Source organism: Gouania willdenowi, chromosome 10, assembly GCF_900634775.1.
Source record: "Gouania willdenowi chromosome 10, fGouWil2.1, whole genome shotgun sequence".
NCBI lineage: Eukaryota > Metazoa > Chordata > Actinopteri > Blenniiformes > Gobiesocidae > Gouania > Gouania willdenowi.
In genome coordinates, this window is record NC_041053.1 from 14157428 (window position 1) to 14178459 (window position 21032).

A 21032-nucleotide genomic window follows, 5' to 3' on the forward strand; every position below is an offset into this window, starting at 1 on the left:
TTTATTCTAATTATCTAAATACAGATATACATTTGTTTCATAGCATTTTTAATTCATTATTATTTTTTTATTATTTTTATGTCTCACTCAAACAAACATGGTAAGTGGTGGGGCGGCGCCCGAGCACCCTCTATTTGCCAGCCGCTACTGCTTCCAGAAGATGATTTTGAAGGAAATTTGGAAGAACAAGGAGATGTTTTAGAGGTTGCATGAGCTACTCAAAGTTTCCTGGAAATGAACTAATTATTCATACATTATTTAAGCAATATTGCACGTGAGGGAGTACTGTTTAGTGGCAGATGTAAACAACGCCACATTTGATTGCTGGACTTTCTAAGTAACCTTTATATGCAAGTTCCAGTTTGTTTTTGCAGAACAAAACTACAAATTAATCCAAAATGCCTTTTTTTATTTGGCACGCTATGTCATAGTATGGAGCAATTGTGCTTGTGCAACCCATATATATTAATTAATTTGTATAAAATTTAGACACGAATAATTTGGCCAAATATACCAAATGCAGGGTTTTAACCTAGAGAATCATTTTTTTTTTTTTTTTTAAATTTGGACCACCCTACTTTTTTGTGTGTGTGTGTGTGTGTGTGTGTGTGTGTGTGTGTGTGTGTGTGTGCGTGTGCGTGTGCGTGTGCGTGTGCGTGCTTGCGTGCGTGCGTGCGTGCGTATATATGCCTGATTTGGCACCACTCCAGTTATCTTGTCCCTCTTTTATTACATTTGCACATTTTATTATTTTCTTGTTCATCAGTAAAAGTTTTGACTCTTCTTATTTGTTGCATCTCACAGCAGGAGAGCTTCTTATATGCCTGTGTGCGCGTTGGACTGAGCTTTGATGTCCCACTCCTCCATTTTAACTTAATGTGACTTTATTAAACTGGGCAGACACACATTTCACCATTGAGTAACATAAATATACAAACTGTTTGCCCATGGATTGCTCTAAATAAAGACGTACAAAACAATTTCACTTTCCCTCAAATAATTGTCTGAATTTGTGTTTTGCAGAATTTCTACAAAGACATCAATCGGGAAGGGATGTATATCAGGTATTTACATGTAATGTACTCTTTTTAATCATACATATATGTGTGCTGTGAGTTGAACTGCTTGTGTCTGTGTGTGCAAGTGTGTGGTTTCATAATCTGACAAGGGATTAAATGAGTCCTACTGAATTCATGTGAAAATCCTTTGGATCAGCTCTTAGTCTAAGTGGAGGAAAAATATTCAGACAGAGAGAGAGAGAGAGAGTCTGGATGTAAGTAGGAGAAATAGACACATTAGCTTTCTGTCTGTTAGCATGGGTTAGTTGCTTCCTCAGATCCATTTAGAGGACGAAAGCATTTTGGCTGCTTCGCTTGATGGATTTAACTTTTTTATGCAGCCTCACTGCTTTAAGTATTTAAATTAACATGTGTTGCATGCTAGCTGGTAGCATTATTCAGCTGATGAACATAAAGATGCTATTATTTCTCAGTTGAATGTGTGACCTCTCTCCATGGAGCAGGTGTGTAGAAATGCTTAAGTCCACCTTCTGCTGATACAAAGACTTAATTATCCACCTGAGTGCTGCCCTATGATATCTGCCATCACTCAAATCCTTTCACTCCTGTAAGTCGTACTGTTGGACTTTATTGGATCAGCACATTCCACGAATGCTGATTTTAACTGAAGGTATGAAAGTGTGCAAGCCATAGGTTATGGACTACAGTCTGGAAGATAGAAGACATCCCTGAGGATAGAAGTCATTTTTGGGTGGGATTCGTTCAACAGCCCATGATTACTCACTAACTTCAGCCACCAGAGCACGTCAGCGCACTGTTTAAGGGAGAGTAATGTAGACCCATCCGACCTGACACTATTCACATCCGTGCGAACATGTAGAATGATCTTTGGCGAGTTATAAACATGAAAACCTTCATGTGCCACTACACGCTACATCCCGGTTGAAACACACTGTTTATTTTGGACGTTGATCATGCATTACAAAGCGGAGGATGCACACAGGCAACGTTGGGCAACGAAGTGGCTGCAGGGGTCCTCAGGAGAAGATAATAATATAATAATCAGGGGCTTTCACCTTTATTTATTGTCATTTATGTTTACACATACAGTATATGAAATTTGTTCTCTGCATTTGACCCACCCCTGGGGAGCGGTGGGCTGCCACGATGTGCCGCCTGGGTGGCAGTTGGGGGTTGAGGGGCTTGCTCAACATCCCACAGAAATGGCCTGGGCGAGATTATAACTGGTGACCCTCTGATTACAAGCCCGCTTCCGTAACCACTAGGCCACCACTCCTCTGATGGTATGGGATTGGAGCATTCCAGCAAATCGCCTATAATAAATAGACATTGTGGCTGATATAGACATGTGTTTCTCAGTTATGCAGATTAAAAAGAGAGTTAAAACAACCCATGCACGCCTGGAAGTCCCTTTTGTGTCCAAGTGTGCGACAATTATTATGACGGTACCGATTGAAATAGGAAAAAAACAACAGAAAAGCCCCTACGCTCAACAGCGCTGGCAAGAACCCAGGACGGTACTTGTGTCTTTCTCGTGCTAATCGAAACACATCAACTCAACTTTATTTATGTATTGCAAATTACAACAAAGTCATCTCAGTGCGCTTTAACAAAATATAAAGTTCATTGTAAGAAAGAAAGAACCCAACAAGATCAAAATGAACAAGCATTTAGTGACAGTGGGAAGAAAAAACTCCCTCTTTTTTATAGAAAGAAATCTTCAGCTTCAGAGGTGGCAGCCATCCCCTTTGACTGTTTGGGGTAAGTGGACAGAAGGGCAAACAAAATAGTATAGAAGGATAGTCCATATGAGTGTCCCCGACTAGTTGAGCCGCGTACCACTGATCAGGAACCGCCAGCTCCAGCATCAAGACACCTGAAACAGAAAAGAGAGCCGAGGACGAGGAGAAGGCACTGACTGCAGGGAAAACATGATACACTATGATACACACGTTCCTAGTGGTTAGGTTAATAATAATATTAAACGCCATGCGGCCACCCGCCATGCTCTGAAATGCCACATTACAGATAAGATTTTGTCTCGTAATGGACGCACGTAGTGATCTCAGCGATCACTACAGAGGGGTTGCTTGTCCGCTTTAATTATTGCGATTATACGATATACGCTATAGCAAATAAGTAGGTTTTGAATTTATTTTTAGTGGTGGAGAGAGTAGCAGACTCCCGTACTAAGATTGGGTGCTGGTTTAAAGGCGAGGAGTCTGGTAGCTGAATGCTCTGCCTCCTGTTCTACTTCTGGACACTTTGGAAACTTCAAGAAGATCAGCAGACTGAGGGCCAGATTCACAAAGATCTGAGATAAAGGGTGGTAATTCAGTTGTTTCCTTAAATCTTTTAGTGACGCAGTTTCCACCTGCTGCGCAGAATTCACTAAGATTTCAGCAATCATTAGTGCACGAGCAGAACTGGTGCAGCCCACCCCTATTTAAATGAGCATTTTGCTCGCTTAATGTGGCAAAGTCAGTGCAAACAAGCACAACTTTAAAACCAAATGATGTTCTTTCTTCCTCATTTAATGTGGCCGCTCCGTTCAGTCCTGTAACTTTGCTCTGATCAATGCTTGCAAAATAGGCAGATTAGGACGGAAACTGTCCTATTGATCTGAGTTAATACAGCAACACAGTCTGGAAATCAGTCTGCATTCTTTGAAGATGAACAACTGAATTTCAACTAGCGCAGGTCTGAGCAGCGCTGTGTCACGCACACTCTCATATGTCACCGTTGTGCCATCAGAGATCATGCGTAAATTACGCATCTAATCTGCTGATTCTGGCCTGACATCAATACGACACAAGGCGTTGACGGTCAAAACATAGAGAGAAAGGAGAATGGTGGAGCAGTGAGTCTGGAGCGATATCAATCCACGGTCATATCCATATATCCATCTCTGTGCAGAGCGAATCTCTTTCTCTCTCTCTCTCTCACACACACACACACACACACACCCTGAACCCTGTTCAGACAGGAGACACAGGAGAGAATTTTGAGAATAAATGAAGCAAAACGTTCGATGACACCAAATATTTCAAAGGAATTAAAATTGATTACCAGTTTTTTGCTGAGCAACTTGTAGTCAAAGATCTTATTTTCATACAACTCTGCAAGTTCCTTACAGAGAGTAATGGCCTCCCCCCACATCCACACACACACACACACACACACACATGCACACACAATTGAAAGACGCAAACAGAGTCACTGGAGCCTTTTGTTTATCTCTGTTGTGTTTTCTGTCTACATTTACTGCAGAGATAATCTCTGTGTGTGTGTTTGCACCTCCTTTTCAGTTGCAATATTTTTCTGTAGTAAAACAATCACCGCAAACGGTTCCAGATTTCAGGAATTGCATTGCTCTCCCTACATAACTTTATTTGCATTTCCCCGTGGGAAATCCGCCTACTATGCATATTCATTAGAGGGAAACGTGTTAAATGAATTGAGGGCACATTGGGAAGCACAGCTCAGGCGCACGCCTGATTTCCTGCCCTTTGTACTCCTTATTAGCGCGTGGAGAGATGTTTGCACACGTTTAAATACCCCGAAACTTTTTGTGAATTCTCCCCTGAGAGCGGTGTGTTCTGCCTGGATGATAGGGCACTAACAGGTCTCTAAGATATACAGGAGCTTGATCATGTAGAGCTTTGTAGGCAAACAGGAGGATTTTAAACTCTATTCTAGATTTTACAGCTAATATGCGCTCTCCTGTTTGTACCTGTTATTTATTCACCGCGCAGCGTCCAAACCTGGCCAGAGCCCGTGGTTTAACAATCAAAATTAAAGCCAAACGATCGGGTGAAAACTTTAAGCTCTAGAGTAAAGGCTCCTGAGGAAAGCTCTTGTTCTCTGCTTCATTGTCTACTACGAAGCTTCAGAGTTGGGATTGTTTCGACCCTGCGGTCACAGATTTTTTTTGGGTCACAACTGTCAATTGTTTTTTTTCCTTTTTTGGTAAACAAGAGGTTTACAATGGCTTCTTTAACTTTTCCTGATTATTTAAAGCAACCAAAAGTTGTCATTTTGACTGAAAAAGCTGCTAAATGATCTAAAAATCAGGCTGAATGCTTCACTCCAATACGAATCAATGGGATGTTTACTGGCAGTGGGGCCGTGTGACATCATCAATCACATGATTTCAAGATGGTGGAACACAGGCTCTAAAACAGCAAAGTAGTCCCATTTTTAAAAGGCAATAACATGAATACGATACATAATAATGTGTTTTGTCAGGCATAGATCTTCTAATAAGTACATTTTAAAGGTTGTAGGCAAAATTTGTAAAATCAATCAAGGATCCCTTTAAAGTCAGACTGATAGAAACCAGGGCAACAGAAGAACAACAAAGCATAGTAGCTCTTCTTTCTGGTATAAAATCCGATCAGCTCACTTTTGTGCTATTATTATTTTCTAGTACGATGTTCAGTAAACAAAAGAAACAAAAACACATATATATACAAGCCATTATTAGCTCAGATCAACAACACATTTCTTTTCATAGAACAATACCTCAGAATCGGTAACTGTAATAGAATCAGAACACTATTTGAAAGGAAATTACTTCACTGCACACTAGATAGCTTTATGGGGAAGAAAAAAAACCTGTGTTGTTAAAGCCTGTCTTATAAAAACAAGGAAACAGTCGTAATGCTGAGAGCAGAGGAGAGGTAGCGATAATCAGGGGGAAGCTGTGGAGGAAGATGGAACAGTTTTATTATAAAGTCAAGTTGTGAAGTTTATAGTATAGATGTTTTCCTCCTACTCAGCAGTTAGTCATTATCAAAAGGCAGAAGCGAAAAGGTCTTGAAGTATCCAGTCTAAAGGGATTATTTTTTAAACTTATTGGGGACGATGGGAAGAAAGACACACACTGTCTCTCTTTTGACAAACAGAAGGAATGGTAAAGACTGGAGTAAATCCCTGGTGCACTCACACTTCATACATACACAGTTGTTGGTCATTTATCAGCAGCTAAAACAACAGAATGGTTAAGTGGCACCATGTTCTCATCAAAACCATAAGCAGCCGAGTGTTCCCATGTATAGAAACACACGGTTAAAAAATGTTACACACAAACTAGAAGTTAAATGCTTACAAATGATGGGGTTCCCACAATGTAAAAAGTCATTCATTGTTTCATCGTCAACATATTTTGAACATTTCGCTCACTTTCCTCACATTTAGCTTATTTTCCTTTCATTTGAGACAAATTCATGTAAAACAGCATGTTTTATATCATTGTGTAAACACGAAAAATAAAAGTAAACCTAAATGTTAAATGTAAAATTGAAATGTAAATATGAAATCTAAATGTTAACTGTAAACCTAAATGGTAAATCTAAATGTAAATGTCAAATCAAAATGTAAATGTTAAATGTAAATGTCAAATCAAAATGTAAATGTTAAATGTAAATCTAAATGTTAAATCTCAATCTAAATATTAAACCTAAATTTAAATGTTAAATCCGTCGCCAAGTGTAAAGCTCATGTTTAGAAATTATACACAGTGGGCTGGTCACCGTCTGTCAATCACAAGGCCCCGCCCACACTCCACACACTCGACCCTCCAAGGTCTTCTGCATCCTCTGTGTCTTCATCCCTAGCAAAAGTAAGTTGACATAAAGCATGTCGGTACTTTCAGCAAATCTACGTCTGTTAAACTGTGTGTGGGCAGGCGTCCACACATTCTCTCAGCTGATGTGCAGCCCGTACACCAGTCATTACCGCTCTTTCGAGTTGGTCAGTTTGGAGCAATTCCGCTATTTCCTGCTCTTCCCCTCTCTTCCCCTCTCCACTTGATCTAATTTTTAAACATTTAGCTTAACACTTGGCGTCCAATTTAACATTTAGATTTAACATTTAGATTCAACATTTCTCTTTCACGTGTACATATTTTTCACAGTGATATAGAACATGCTGTTTTACATGAATTTCTGTGTCATAAATGTTCAAAATGTATCGGCTTTAAAAAAAAAGTCAGCGGTGTGGGCGGGGCTTTGTGATCGACAAGCGCTGACCTGCCCACTCTACATAATTTCTAAACATTTAGCTTTACACTTGGCGACCACTTTAACATTTAGATTTTGATTTAGATTTAGATTTATTTTTCATGTGTACACTTTTTTCAACAATGACATACAGTAGAACATGCTGTTTTACTTGAATTTCTGTCTCATGGGAAAGAAAACTGAGCTAAATGTTTAAAATATGTCGACTATGAAAAAGTGACATGTGTGGACCATGGATCCCATAAGAGAGATTCATGGTCCACATTGTCCACACGTGATTATGCCTAATTTTCAAATCCTCACTCTGCACAGCAGTGGCATCTAGTGGAATAATGTGTCCTCTGCTTAATAAACCCTGTATGTCATTATTGTGACTCTTTGATTTTGCTCTTCTGTGTTAAGATACCTTTACAAATTACGGGACCTTCATCTGGAGGGTGAAAACTACACCGAGGCAGCTTACACACTGCTGCTCCACTCTCGTCTCCTCAAGGTACACAACACACACACACACACACACACACCTTACTTTACTTTGCCAATTAAACGTCTGCTCGCTGTCTTTCTGACAAACACTGCATACATTGTTGGCTTACAAATAATGAAATTCCAAGGTTAGTTTAACATCCGCACTGCAGCTGGATCACTATAGTGATTGCATGTGTGTGTGTGTGTGTGTGTGTTTATGTGTGTCTATATATATATATGTATGCATGTGTTTCTGTGTGTTTGACCTTTTTTGTTTCTGTCTTTTTATGGGACACTTAGAGGCCCCCCAGAGGGAAAGCCTGGGCAGCTCTCTCATTTCATTCCCTCCTCTCACTTCTTTTTGCTGTCATCACATCAAAGGATTTGAAATCTATTGACTTTTTTTTCCTCAACCTAACCTTCAGTTGCCTCATTTTAATAGAAGGAGCAAACTGTAACTCGCTGTGTATTTTTGCGTCTCTATACATAATCCTGATTTTGGAATCATTATTTAAAATTTTAGTGTGGTGCTAAAATGCTTTGGGTAAATTAAGCGCTGGTCTTTACTGTGTTCTTTAAGGGGTGAATCTGTATTGGGCTCATCAAAGAAACTCTAAGCTGCTTTGATGTAAAGGTTGAACATCATAGGGGTTTTTTTCTTCTCACTTCCATACGTTGTGTCACAATGGCTGTAGTTTACAGAATTAAAAAAAGCCAATTTGATACAATCAACAAAAGTACGTTTATAAACTGGAATCTGACTCATTTCTACTGATTTGATTAGAAAGCTGCTGAACAGAAAACAAATGATATAAGTTGATCAATTCAACTCATTGAAGCTGACCTCTGTGGTGTACCCCAGGGGTCAGTGTTAGGACCCAGAATATTTATTTCATACAAGACTGAATAATATGTCAAATATCAGAGAGATTTTTGTAATGTTTGGAGGACACGTTACTATCCAAACATAGTCAATTTACAGATACTTTTATCAGAGGTCACGATTTAAAAAAAAAAAAATGGACAAACTGAAGACGATAATGACGATAGAAACTTTGGCTGATCTTGTTAGAAGTGAATACATTTTTATTTGCTAAAATGATAAAACAGAAATACAAAACACATGAAATAAAACATTCTCAGTGCATTCTACATGAAGTATTCATTTTCTATCTTTACTTTTTATGTTTGAAAAACTAACGCAATCTCACGGGGGGGATTGTGAAACTGTCACCAGGGGCTTGCGAGGCGTCAGTAAAACACACACACAGCCACAATTCAGACCTTTTCTGGGACACAAATGCCCTTTATTATGCATAGTGCTAATTAATAACTAAAAATATTTAATTAAATGATATAGAAAGCATGTACCTAAATGTATTTGTGCTTTCATTCAGTTTAACTATCCAAGCCTTTATCACAACAAGGTGATAAAAGTTATATTCAGGCATATTATAATTTTTATTATACGTACAAATATACAAATGTAATGAACAAGTACTGATATGTTTAAATGAGTGGTTGAGAAACTCGCAATTCAACTTCTGAGAATTATTATTCTTATTATTTGTATATGTTCATTGCGTAGTTTCAGTAAAATAACATTGCCTTTAGAAACAACAATTAAACTGCAAATTACTGACTGTAAAATGATACTGTACATCCCTCAACAACAAACACTTTATCTAAAACTCAGACATATCAATTAATTTAACCTCAGATATTTCAGTTGGAATTATTCCGTGCTACCAATAACGATTTTATAATAAATGTTTTCCCCCGAGTCATAATGCCATACTTTACTAACTATATTTGTTTATTTGGAGAGTACGTGTAATATTTGCGTCATAATAAGTAATTATTGAACACCATTAGAATACTTTGTGTAAATGTGCCAGATTTAGCCACGAGCTACTTCCCATCCATATTCCTCATACATTTAAGACAATGACTATAAAAGATACAGACGTGGACATAATAAATTATTTACAACCAACCCGAAGCAATTTCTCATTGTTATAAAAACTCCTATTGATGATCACATGACTGATTTGCTTTGAATCATTTTTTTCAACTCCTTTTTTAAACAGGATGAAGGCAGGCACGTTTAAAAACTCTAACGTTTTTAAAACTCAAAAGATGATATTTCTCTAAAAAGGGTGAAAAGAATTGTTTTGGGGGTTTTTTTTGGCAAAAACATTGCCCAAAGAAGTGGTTCGATTTAGGGAAATAACCTCCAATTGAAATACATGAGTATGAAATTCCCCTGTGGGACTGAGCTGTTTGTTCATTCATTCATTCATTGTTTCATTCCTGCCTCCCACTCAGTGGTCCGATGACATGTGCAGTCCCCAGTTTGAGTTCCACGGTTCCCAAAGCCAGCGGCAGCTCAAAGAGACTCTCTACGACACCATCATTGACTACTTTGACAAAGGAAAGGTATGTATTGTAGTTTTATTTGTTACTATACATTCAAAGTTCTTAATTATTAAGGAAATCAGTATTTAACAGTGTAAGACTAATGAAAAAAAATACAGATTAAAAATTAAAAGCTGCCTCAAAGCGGAGAGAGCGTTTCAGTCAGTCAGTTTAAAAAGTCTTTTTCTTTTATTTTGTAGTGCAGAGTAGATCCTGAGTGTTTTAGAAAGTAGGCAGTGTTGCAATCATCCTGTGACGGTCTCTGTGGACACACATTGTCACATTTATTCTATATTCTCCCAGAGTGCTTTATGCTCTCTGAAGCAGAGATATGAAGACCTCCCTTCTCTCCTCAGAGACCAGAAAACTGAGTCAGTCATGAAATGAAATCTCACCATTCACGGCACCTGCTCCAGATTTATTAACACACACTACAATGAACGACTCTGTTTGCTTCTTTCAATTGTGTGTGTGTGTGTGTGTGTGTGTGTAGATGTGGGAGGAGGCCATTACTCTCTGTAAGGAACTTGCAGAGCAGTATGAAAATGAGATCTTTGACTACGAGTTGCTCAGCAAAAAACTGGTAATTCATTTTCGTTTCTTTGAAATATTTGGTGTCACCAAACGTTTTGCTTCATTTATTCTCAGAATTCTCTCCTGTGTCTCCTGTCTGTACAGGGTTTTCATTGCTGCGCGACTCCATAGTTTACTGACCCTTAACCGACAACTAACTTTCATTTATTTACAGGTTTACCCAACTCAAATGGTAGAGACAGATCAACTGAACTACTGTATGTAACCTGTACTAGTAGAAACGAGAAGCTATTTAGAAGCTGCGAATGGATTAAAAAGCAACTTTAACAGACGCTTGTGGAGGTCGACATGTTTGGATCCTTCCTGGGGTCCATCAAAAAGATTCTAGTACATATAAAAACAGAAAATATAAAGACAGTTTAAAATATACAGAAATATTACATAAAATGGTACATCAAGACTAATTTTCATTACACCAACAAATACATATCTACATCAAGATTTTTTAAACATGCGTATTGTTGACATGTCTTTCAGGTCTATAGGCAATTTGTTCCATACGTTAAAAGCTCTAAAAAAAAAAAACACAGACATTTGTAAGTAGTTGGTATTAGAACGATTAGTGACTAAGTTGGATTTTGAACCAAGTCAAGGATTGTACGAGTGGATTTGATGGTAGTATTTGATCTTTTCTTTATAAATATTAGTAAATTATTATGCATTTTAGTTTCAATGAGGGGCCATGATAACATGCAGTGCATATCAGTGATACTAGTCCTGCAATGATTACACAAGGAAGTGCTTCCATCCATCGGTTGCCATGTTAGCATAGACTTCCCCTGTGTGAAGGTGTTTTCCTTGTTATGCTGGAAGGCATGTGTGGATCTGTGTTACGATCGCTGACAGCAGCAGCATCACCGAGTGCTGCACGCCTCACACTTTCAAAGTCCAATTTCTCGTTTCCTGGCAATCGCAAAAGCAAATTCTATCCACTGTGATTTTCCTGGTCTTCAGAATAACAAGCTAACAGGTGGACCCATCATGTTTGTGAACTAGTAAAAGTAAGGTATCTACACGTAAAGCCATTTGCAGCAGCACTAGTGAACTAGTGAGGGTAAATGTATGAACTAACTTAATAATGTAGGGAAAAATAAGCCCAGGTTAACTAGTTACAGCCACAAAAATAATGATAAAGTGGGAAGAAGACTTCCTATTGGCTCCCCAGTTCTAAACGAAACATCCCATCTGCTTCATTTGCCCTACAGGTACTAGGTAGGGCTGAACGATTTTGGAAAATAATTTTTTTCCTCAATAATGTGATTGCGATTATTTTTTTCAAGGGCCTTTTGTCATGTATTTTTAATGAACACAAGCAATAAATCAATCCGCAATTTCAGATTAATTTAAACTTTAAATAAATATAAAATATAAATTTTAAAGCACAAATTACAGCAATAAAGCGAACAAATCTGTGACTTTACCTCTTCAACATATCTAACTAACTTCACGTTTCATGAAACATGTAAACGTGTCGCTCTGAACTTAACAAGGACAGTTCAAAAAAATAATAATTGCAGCCTTTGTGATTAGAAAATTGCGTTTTACGATATCGCGATACTATTGCAAATGCAATTAATCGTTCAGCCCTAGTGAACATGTTTCTCAAAAAAAATGCAGCACGTTCATGTGAAAGTGCATCTCAAGTACCAGGAACTTGGCTTTCTACAGTCGTTAATTAGTTTGGGTCTATTGTGAATTTACATGTCAACGCGTGAAACTTCAAATTAAAATCGTATCAGATGCTGAGCGTGCTGAAAAGGGCACCTGGTCGTGTTTAGTTGTATTTGTGACTCAGATTTGTTTTTGCTCTTTCAGTTTTTGTTCTTTTCTATTTAATATGTATTTATTTCTATTTTAATGGTTGATTCTTTCGTAGAGCCTAACTACTGTATCTATACTTACAAACAGTAAATTATTTAGTACTAATGAGATGATGATGATGATACATTAGAGATGGGGTGAATTCGGGGCCTCATGATCCAAACTCATTAAATGCTATTTTCCTGTAGACTTTTTATGGTAGCGAAATTATGAAGAGTAATCATCACATGATGAGAACATGATAATGTGAACGCTAATTGGCTGAAATCTCTATAATTGTGATAATATGTGTATCTAAGGGCTAACTGTTGATATAGTGTAAATGCATGGCCCCAAAGACGTTTTTTACACAGATTAGTAACAAAGTTTCATTATTCAGCTTTAGACTTTTCTATCGTGATGGTTGCAAATCGCTTTAAATCATTCATTTTTCTGCTGCACCTTGTCCTGCTTTGTCAATAAATCTTGTTTGTGTGAAATAGATCATTACAAACTGCCATTCTTTCACTTTGAGGACAGTTCATCTTGTCCTCGTGTCACGGTTAAGGTCTTCATATTGTAATAGCTGCGGGAGGGTAAATTCACATTGCATCGCGTGGGAGACCCATCCACACCGTCTGCTGTCAGTGTTTAGAGGAAATTATGTTTGAAATAGCTGTCAGAGATAACATGACTCAGCACCTGATCATGTCCGGAGGGAAACTGTGCCAAAAGCACAAAAATGATGATGCAATGAGGTGAGTCTAGACCAGTGTTGGGAACGTTGCTTTAAAAAAGTAATTAGTTATAGTTACTCACCTCTGGATTCAAAAAGTAACTGAGTTAGTAATTGAATTACTCTATAATAAAAGTAACAAATTACCAAGGAATTGTCATATCAAGCTTTCTCACATTTTACCGATAAAATAAATCTATATTTTCATTGATTAATTGATATGAAATAAATTAGATGATAGATATTTGTTTTTAGTGTATTGAGAACACAATTGTAATTGACTTTCTGAGGATAAAGAAAAATATTGTAAATTAATTGTAATTAGAAAAAAAATCTGGTAACTGTAATTGTAATTGAATTGTAATAGAACATGGGTAATTGTAAGTGAAAAATGTAATTGACCCCAACCCTGGCTGTATTACTATACCAAATTTCAGTTTCCTATATGGTGTAGTTCCTGAGATATTGGAAGCTGAAAATGGAAGAACACATGACACACACCGACACATACACCCTCACTAAATGGTTCATATCTCAAAAAGTATTAATCCAGTCAAACTAAAAATGTACAGTGTGCCTATATTAGATAATCGCAAAACAATTGTTAAAAATGTCAGAATGTTTTTAAAGCGGTGTGTGGGACGTCCTGAAGGTGAGTTGAAATGACATGGAATGACCCACACACGCCTTAACTTATTTGGAGAAATGTCTGCAGTTTTTAACAGTAAAGAAAATAAAATCTAGTTATATCAGCTTCAACAAACACTCAGCACCTTAACACATGAATAACTCGGCACCCTTGGGTGCACAGATGTGTCAACACCCATTTGCTTTTGAAGCAGTTAATGCAGCAGGTGTGAAAATGACCTTGTTCAGTATCTTTGGTGCAAAACCCTCATGTCTGTTTGAGTTGGTTTGGGCAGTAAAATGGACAGAAAGCAAGGAAACAATCAGCTTGTTTTTTTTATCTTTCCTAAAGACAATGTATTAAGGCAGACATGGGCATCTTTTATCACAGTGGGGGCCACAAAATGTGATCTGAGGACTGTATTTTGTATATTTTCCTTTCATTTTGTGTATTTTATGTTGTCTGTTTTGTATACTTTGGAATCATTTTGTATTTTTACTGTCCTTTTGTGTATTATTGTTGACCTCTTGCATGTTTTCCTTTTGTGTATATTTTTGTACTCATTTTGTGTATATTTGCTGTTTTTTGTGGGGGTTTCCTCCCATTTTGTGCCTTTACTTTTGGTGTCACCCAAAATTAAACCAGTTGCACGTCTGTACTAATGTGTTTTCCGCTAAAACAAGTCATGCTACAGTATGTGCTTATTACACTGCCTGTAAAAAGAGGATTAATCCTATCAAATGTTTTCATGGAGATGATTTGTTCCGACAGAAAGTGTACATTTCTTCCCACCCTCACACCGTGCCTCAAGTCTTAGGCTGTCTACACAACTGCATTTTGCTTCTGTTTCCAAAACGTTTCGCATTCACACTGCAACCTTTTCAAAATGATCACTGTTTACATGAGACCTCAGTGAAACATAAAAAACGATGTAGTATACATGCCAGGCCAGTAGATGGCAGTGTGGTTTTACAATGAACCAAAATAAGCGCATGCGCAGAGATAATTCCTCTGAACACAAGGAAGAATAGAGCTTTAATCACACCTACAAAGTTAGACTCCACCCAGCCCGTGGTGGCCCCAAGCCACATGAACCCTAATAATAAAGCCGATCTCTCTTTAAGCCTGAACCCATTGCTGCCAAACGCTATTCCAATCTGTCCCGCGGCACGCCCATGTAACACACACAGCTGAGAGCTGCTCTTGACATACATGACAGTACACAGCTTCACAACGAGTTAAGAACAAGTCGTTTACGCAGTTTTTAACAACATTTATTGATACAGCCTCTATTCACCCCTTCAGAATCAATTTTTGTGCCTTCCTCGAGCTAATCCAAACACAGCGTCCGAGCCAAATCCAACCAGAGTCCGTGTTATTAAGATAGAAATTAAGCTCGACCCCGGGTTTGGGCAAATATCTAAAGCTCTAAGTAGGAGTGGTTGAGGTCAGAATCTGATACATTCATGAAATACGTCTCCACTGAACCAAGTGATGGTGAAGTAAAGGAGCCTCAGTGAACATGTCCGTAACACAGGAAGTGTTAGTTCCCTGTTTACACGGAGACGGAGAACGAAGAGTTTTCTTAAACTTTCACTCTGGAGCCTGTTTTTCTTAAAAGTTCCATTTTCAAGCACCAAAACACCATCATAGTGTAAACGGACAGACAAAACGCGACAAAACGTTTCTGTTTTCACTTGAAATATTTGTGTAAACAGGGCGTCAGCCTCTAACCTTTAATATTTATTTTGACATCTGACATCAGCTTCTGTAAGGAATGTGGATTTGAGTGTCTGACATCACTTTTTAAGCCAGAAAATGTCATTTCCATTCTTCAGACCCATACTTCCAACCCACTCTTACTCTTTGCTCTCCTATTCACTTCTTGCACTTTTTATCTCCTGCTTTGACATCAGAGCAGACGTAATCCTCCCTGTACTCACATCTCAACGTGTGGTTTAACATCACCTTCTTCTCTGTTTCCCCTTAAATCAACGTATCCTTTTCCCTTCCCATAAAACACACCCCCACCCCCAACAAAAGAAACATCCCCTTTCTCTTTATTCCCTACATGACCGCGGCAATGCCTCATGCAGCTAATGCTCAATTTATGTGGTTATATAAATGGCAGACATTGCCCTTGGATGGCTGGGACTTTTTTTCTTCCTCCTTCATCTATCACCCTAACAGGCTCAGCGTTCTGCTGAGAGTGGCTTTGTCATTGGCGTGAGATGATGAAACTACCCTCACTGCACAGCTGAAACTTTTCCCCGAGTGCATCATCTGTTTTTCGTTTTGTTTTTCTTCCCTCACTGCAGGAAAAACAAGCCAAGTTTTATGAGAATATCATGAAGATCCTACGGCCCAAGCCTGACTACTTTGCAGTCGGATACTACGGCCAGGGCTACCCACTGTTCCTCAGGGTTAGTAACTAACTCTGAGTATCATTACTAACGTTCAGGAATGGGGTCAATTATAATTGCAATCACATAATTGATAAATAATTGCAAGAAAATTGACTTTGTAATTGTAATTGGCATGCTAATTCTAAACTGTCATTTTGCCACGCAAACCCGTGGAACCATGTTACAGTTCTATGGCTTACACGTACGTAATTAACAATGATTATAATGTGTTTCATATCAAACTTTCCCATTACCTGTCCGTTCTCTTCAGAATCATTTTACCATTTAAAAAATAATAATAAATCTAGGGCTATACTGACACAAAAAGGGCTCAGACGCCCACACCGTAAATATTAATACCAATATTTTCATTGATTAGGAAGTCTAACAATGTAATTAAGTGACGAGAAACAAATGAGATGATAGATGATATTTTTTAGTGTATTTTACAGCTGGTTTAAGACATGGGTCAAAACTGACCTGATATGCGAACACAAGAAGAAGGTTATGTTTTATGGGCTTATTAAAAATTATCATTTTAATTTGAGTTGTAATTGGAAAAAAAATGTCGGTAAGCGTAATCATAATTGAGTTGTAATTGAACATGTATATAATTGAAGACGTAATTGTAATTGAAAAATGTAATTAACCCCTGCCATGGTAACATCTAATGTTCTTTAACTGGGGTTTGTTGAGTTAGTCTCAGTGGTTCTGACAAACAGTAAAAATGTGTTACACAACATACATTTCCATGATAAACTAGTTTATTAAAAATAAATTATAAAAAAAAAAAGTGTGTGTGCCCCAATAATATCTATAATAATAATTATAATTATATTAAAAATAATAATTGATTTTATTTATATAGCACAATAAAAAATAGAAAGTTTTGGTCAGAGATTAAAACAGTGGGAAAAAAAAAACAGAAACATAAAAACAAGTTAGAAGTTAGAACTACAAATCAGGGAAGGCTCAGTGATTAAAGTATGTTTTAAGAAGTGATTAGAAAATTGTCACAAGCCTTTGTTTTGGGAGTAAGAAACGTATTTATTTTTTCAATTTACAAAGGGTTTGTTGAATGCACTGAGGGAGCTGGGTTAGAACCACTGAGTAATGTGTATTAAGAGGCTTACTCTTGAAATATATATTACTAAGTGCATTAAGGATTCAATGATTCGTAAATGTCATTCGTGTTCATGTGAACATGTACAGAACAAAACTGCGTAACCTAATCCCCTGTTAAGCCCTTTTATAAACACATAAATCTAAAGAGATTTATATATTTTTATATATAAAAATAAAGAGAGAAAAAAAACAAATATCAACTTTTTTCAGCAGCAGAATGTAAATTATGAGAAAGAAACAGTTTGTCTCCATTTTTAATAAATACATTAAAAAAACAGGCTTAATTATTACATCAGCTTTCTATAGGCTGCTATTCACCCCACCCTGCCTCCTATAATACAGTTATTCAGCTTCTGTTTGTGTGACCTTGGATGGAACTGCAGCAGAGATATACAGCCAAGAGGCTCAAGAGCTAGAAGACACTTTTAATCATGCATTTCTTAAATACTATATTAGTATTCATCAATTGTAAAAGAGAGTTCATTGATTTGCATAAGTCACATTAAATTCCTCCCTAAACAGGGAAGTGTTCTCATTAGCGTCACTGATGCCAGGATTTTTAGAACTACAGCCATCACAGGTTTTTAAACACTGCTGCAAAGTGGTTAAAAAAAAAAAAAAAAAAAGGAGACGGTAAATTACCCTGTGCTCAAACCACGGGTAGCAGATACACATAAATTAAGGGTCATGTGATCATTTATTTTCATTCTTGTCTTTTTCTAGATTAAAAAAAAAAAACCTCAGCAGTGTTGGAAATGTCACACTAATGCACTATACACTACAAATTCAATAAGCATATACTGTCTACTATCTACGGTACTATAAGTATGATAGGGATGATATACTTCCAACTTTCCCAAGATGCATTTGGAACATACAACGACAAAAAACTTGAAACCGACTAAGGCTAAATATCTCTGTTGATTCTCAACCTTTGAAAGTTCTGAAAACATTTTAGGTGAGAAAGTTGAATATAAACATTTGATCCATAAAAGACAAAGGAAACACATTTCATGCTGACTTTTCAGAGATTTTCAGACACCCTCCATTGTGCAACTGACAAAACTTCTGGTTAACTTCAAAACAAGAGCCCTATTTACAAAAGTGTTAAAAACTAATGGAAGACAAGAAGAGATGTTTTTATTTTGAAAAGAGAATGTTTCATTTATAGCTTGAAGCCGTTCCCAGGACCATTTAACATTCTGCTTGCAATGCATCATGGGGCGGTTGAGTATGACTAGTGTGCCCACCGTGCATATTTCATTTAATGTCCCCATATAGTATATATTTTGGGTATTTCTCACATACTCAATCTTTTCATACTATCTAATATGACATACTCTTTTAGACGTCAAACTTAATGAGTACTACGTTAGTAGACATTTCAAACACAGCCTTAGTGTTGCTAAGATGCACTTTTTTTGTTTTTTTTTGGTATATCCTTGTTGTTTTTAACTCCACCACTAACACCTTTGTATTGGGGATGTAATATATGAAATATGAAAACATTTAAAAAAAGGAATGTAATATAGAATATTTTATGAGCAGGTCCTACTGTGCTGTGGGTTTTTTTTAGCATTAAAATTAATGAAGTAAAAATGTGACAAAGAAACTGCTCTAGAGTCTGATTTCCTCTGACTGTAGAACAAGGTGTTTATCCACCGGGGGAAGGAGTACGAGCGCAGAGAAGACTTCCAGAACCAAGTGATGAGCCAGTTTCCCAGCTCAGTTCGCCTCAACACCACCACCATGCCCGGAGAGGACATCAAGAACTCCCCCCTCCAGTGTATCCTACAAAAACAAAACACATGTATTTATTACATTTACATAAATATGATTGGAACAATCATTATATTTAAACTAATCTAAATACAATCGCCTACGATAATCAGAGGCGTAAAGAGTACTGATATATCCTACTCAAGTACAAGTACTGTTACTTGATTGAAATTGTACTATACAGTACTCAAGTACAAGTTAAAAGTAGCTCAATTAAATAATACATTAGTACAATACATTTTAGGTTTACCTGACTCAACTGTTTTGTTTTTTCAATATAAAAATAATACAAAATAACATCAAAAATGAAGTGCAACCAAGATCTGTTTGATCCTGATACTTTTTGTTTTAGCATGATGGCGAAGCCTGAGGCTTCTGCAGAGCTAATGCTAATGAGCTAATGCTACCATGTGCTGCAGTGGTCGACGGTCGACACAGCCATTCTGACCTTTGTATATGAGATATTTATATTTTGTATGATTTGATGAAACCCATTTGAGGAGGTGGAAGCCACCACTGAGCTGCTGCTACTCTACGTCACACATTTATTTCTGAACAAACTGGAATCAGATATCCAGTGTTTCACGGTGCAGCCAGTCCTTGAGATCCCACATCGCTTAAAGAGTAAACCTGTCCCGGACCAGATCATCAAGTCAGTTTTCATTCCATAAAACAGGAATTATACATTTAAAATCTTTCTTTAAAATAACCTCTTCTCTTTGTCCCATTGGTTCATGGTGCAGCTTTTACAAGTCCAACTATGTGCAGCGATTTCATTACTCCCGACCTGTGAGAAAAGGACCTGTGGACTCCAACAATGAGTTTGCTGTGAGTGCCTTTTTTAATGTTTTTTTTTTTTTTTTTTGTGCCAGTAAATGTCAAATTTAAAAGAAATCAAAACATGTATCTTGCTCAACCCCTTATATTTCTCACAATTCACACAGATTTTTGATTTATTAAAAATTTTGCCTAAAGTGAATCAAAATGTTGAACCCTATTGTAATACACATCATTTTTACTATTAGGGCTCAAGCAACAATGATGCGTAGAACCCTATTGTAATGTACCTCATTTTAACTATTATGGCCTAAGCAACAATGATGCATAGAACCCTATTGTAATGCACCTCATTTTAACTATTACTGTATGGCCTAAGCAACAACGATGCGTAGAGTAGAACCCTATTGTAATGTACCTCATTTTAACTATTATGGCCTAAGCAACAATGATGCGTAGAACCCTACTGTAATGTACCTCATTTTAACTATTATGGCCTAAGCAACAATGATGCGTAGAACCCTATTGTAATGCACCTCATTTTAACTATTAGGGCCCGAGCAACAACGATGCGTAGAACCCTATTGTAATGCACCTAATTTTAACTATTAGGGCCCTAGCAACAACGATGCGTAGAACCCTATTGTAATGTACCTCATTTTAACTATTATGACCTAAGCAACAACGATGCGTAGAACCCTATTGTAATGTACCTCATTTTAACTATTATGACCTAAGCAACAACGATGCGTAGAACCCTATTGTAATGCACCTCATTTTAACTATTATGACCTAAGCAACAACGGTGCGTAGAACCCTATTGTAATGTACCTCATTTTAACTATTATGACCTAAGCAACAACGATGCGTAGAACCCTATTGTAATGCACCTCATTTTAACTATTATGGCCTAAGCAACAATGATGCGTAGAACCCTATTGTAATGCACCTCATTTTAACTATTATGGCCTAAGCAACAATGATGCGTAGAACCCTATTGTAATGCACCTCATTTTAACTATTAGGGCCCGAGCAACAACGATGCGTAGAACCCTATTGTAATGTACCTCATTTTAACTATTATGGCCTAAGCAACAATGATGCGTAGAACCCTATTGTAATGCACCTCATTTTAACTATTATGGCCTAAGCAACAATGATGCGTAGAACCCTACTGTAATGTACCTCATTTTAACTATTATGGCCTAAGCAACAATGATGGGTAGAACCCTATTGTAA

At 37.3% G+C, this 21032-nt stretch overlaps 1 protein-coding gene across 3 annotated transcripts in view; it reads left to right on the forward strand.

The window, feature by feature from the left end:
* The window catches only part of dock2 (dedicator of cytokinesis 2), a 223951-nt gene that overhangs the window by 190330 nt on the left and 12589 nt on the right, over positions 1 to 21032 (forward strand). For all 3 annotated transcript variants that reach the window (XM_028459358.1, XM_028459359.1, XM_028459360.1), the window contains 8 exons: positions 1024 to 1064; positions 7466 to 7556; positions 9860 to 9970; positions 10443 to 10532; positions 16026 to 16130; positions 18882 to 19023; positions 19587 to 19668; positions 19760 to 19844. In XM_028459358.1, coding sequence (XP_028315159.1) covers positions 1024 to 1064; positions 7466 to 7556; positions 9860 to 9970; positions 10443 to 10532; positions 16026 to 16130; positions 18882 to 19023; positions 19587 to 19668; positions 19760 to 19844 — 747 coding nt within the window. The remainder of the gene's footprint in view (positions 1 to 1023; positions 1065 to 7465; positions 7557 to 9859; positions 9971 to 10442; positions 10533 to 16025; positions 16131 to 18881; positions 19024 to 19586; positions 19669 to 19759; positions 19845 to 21032) is intronic.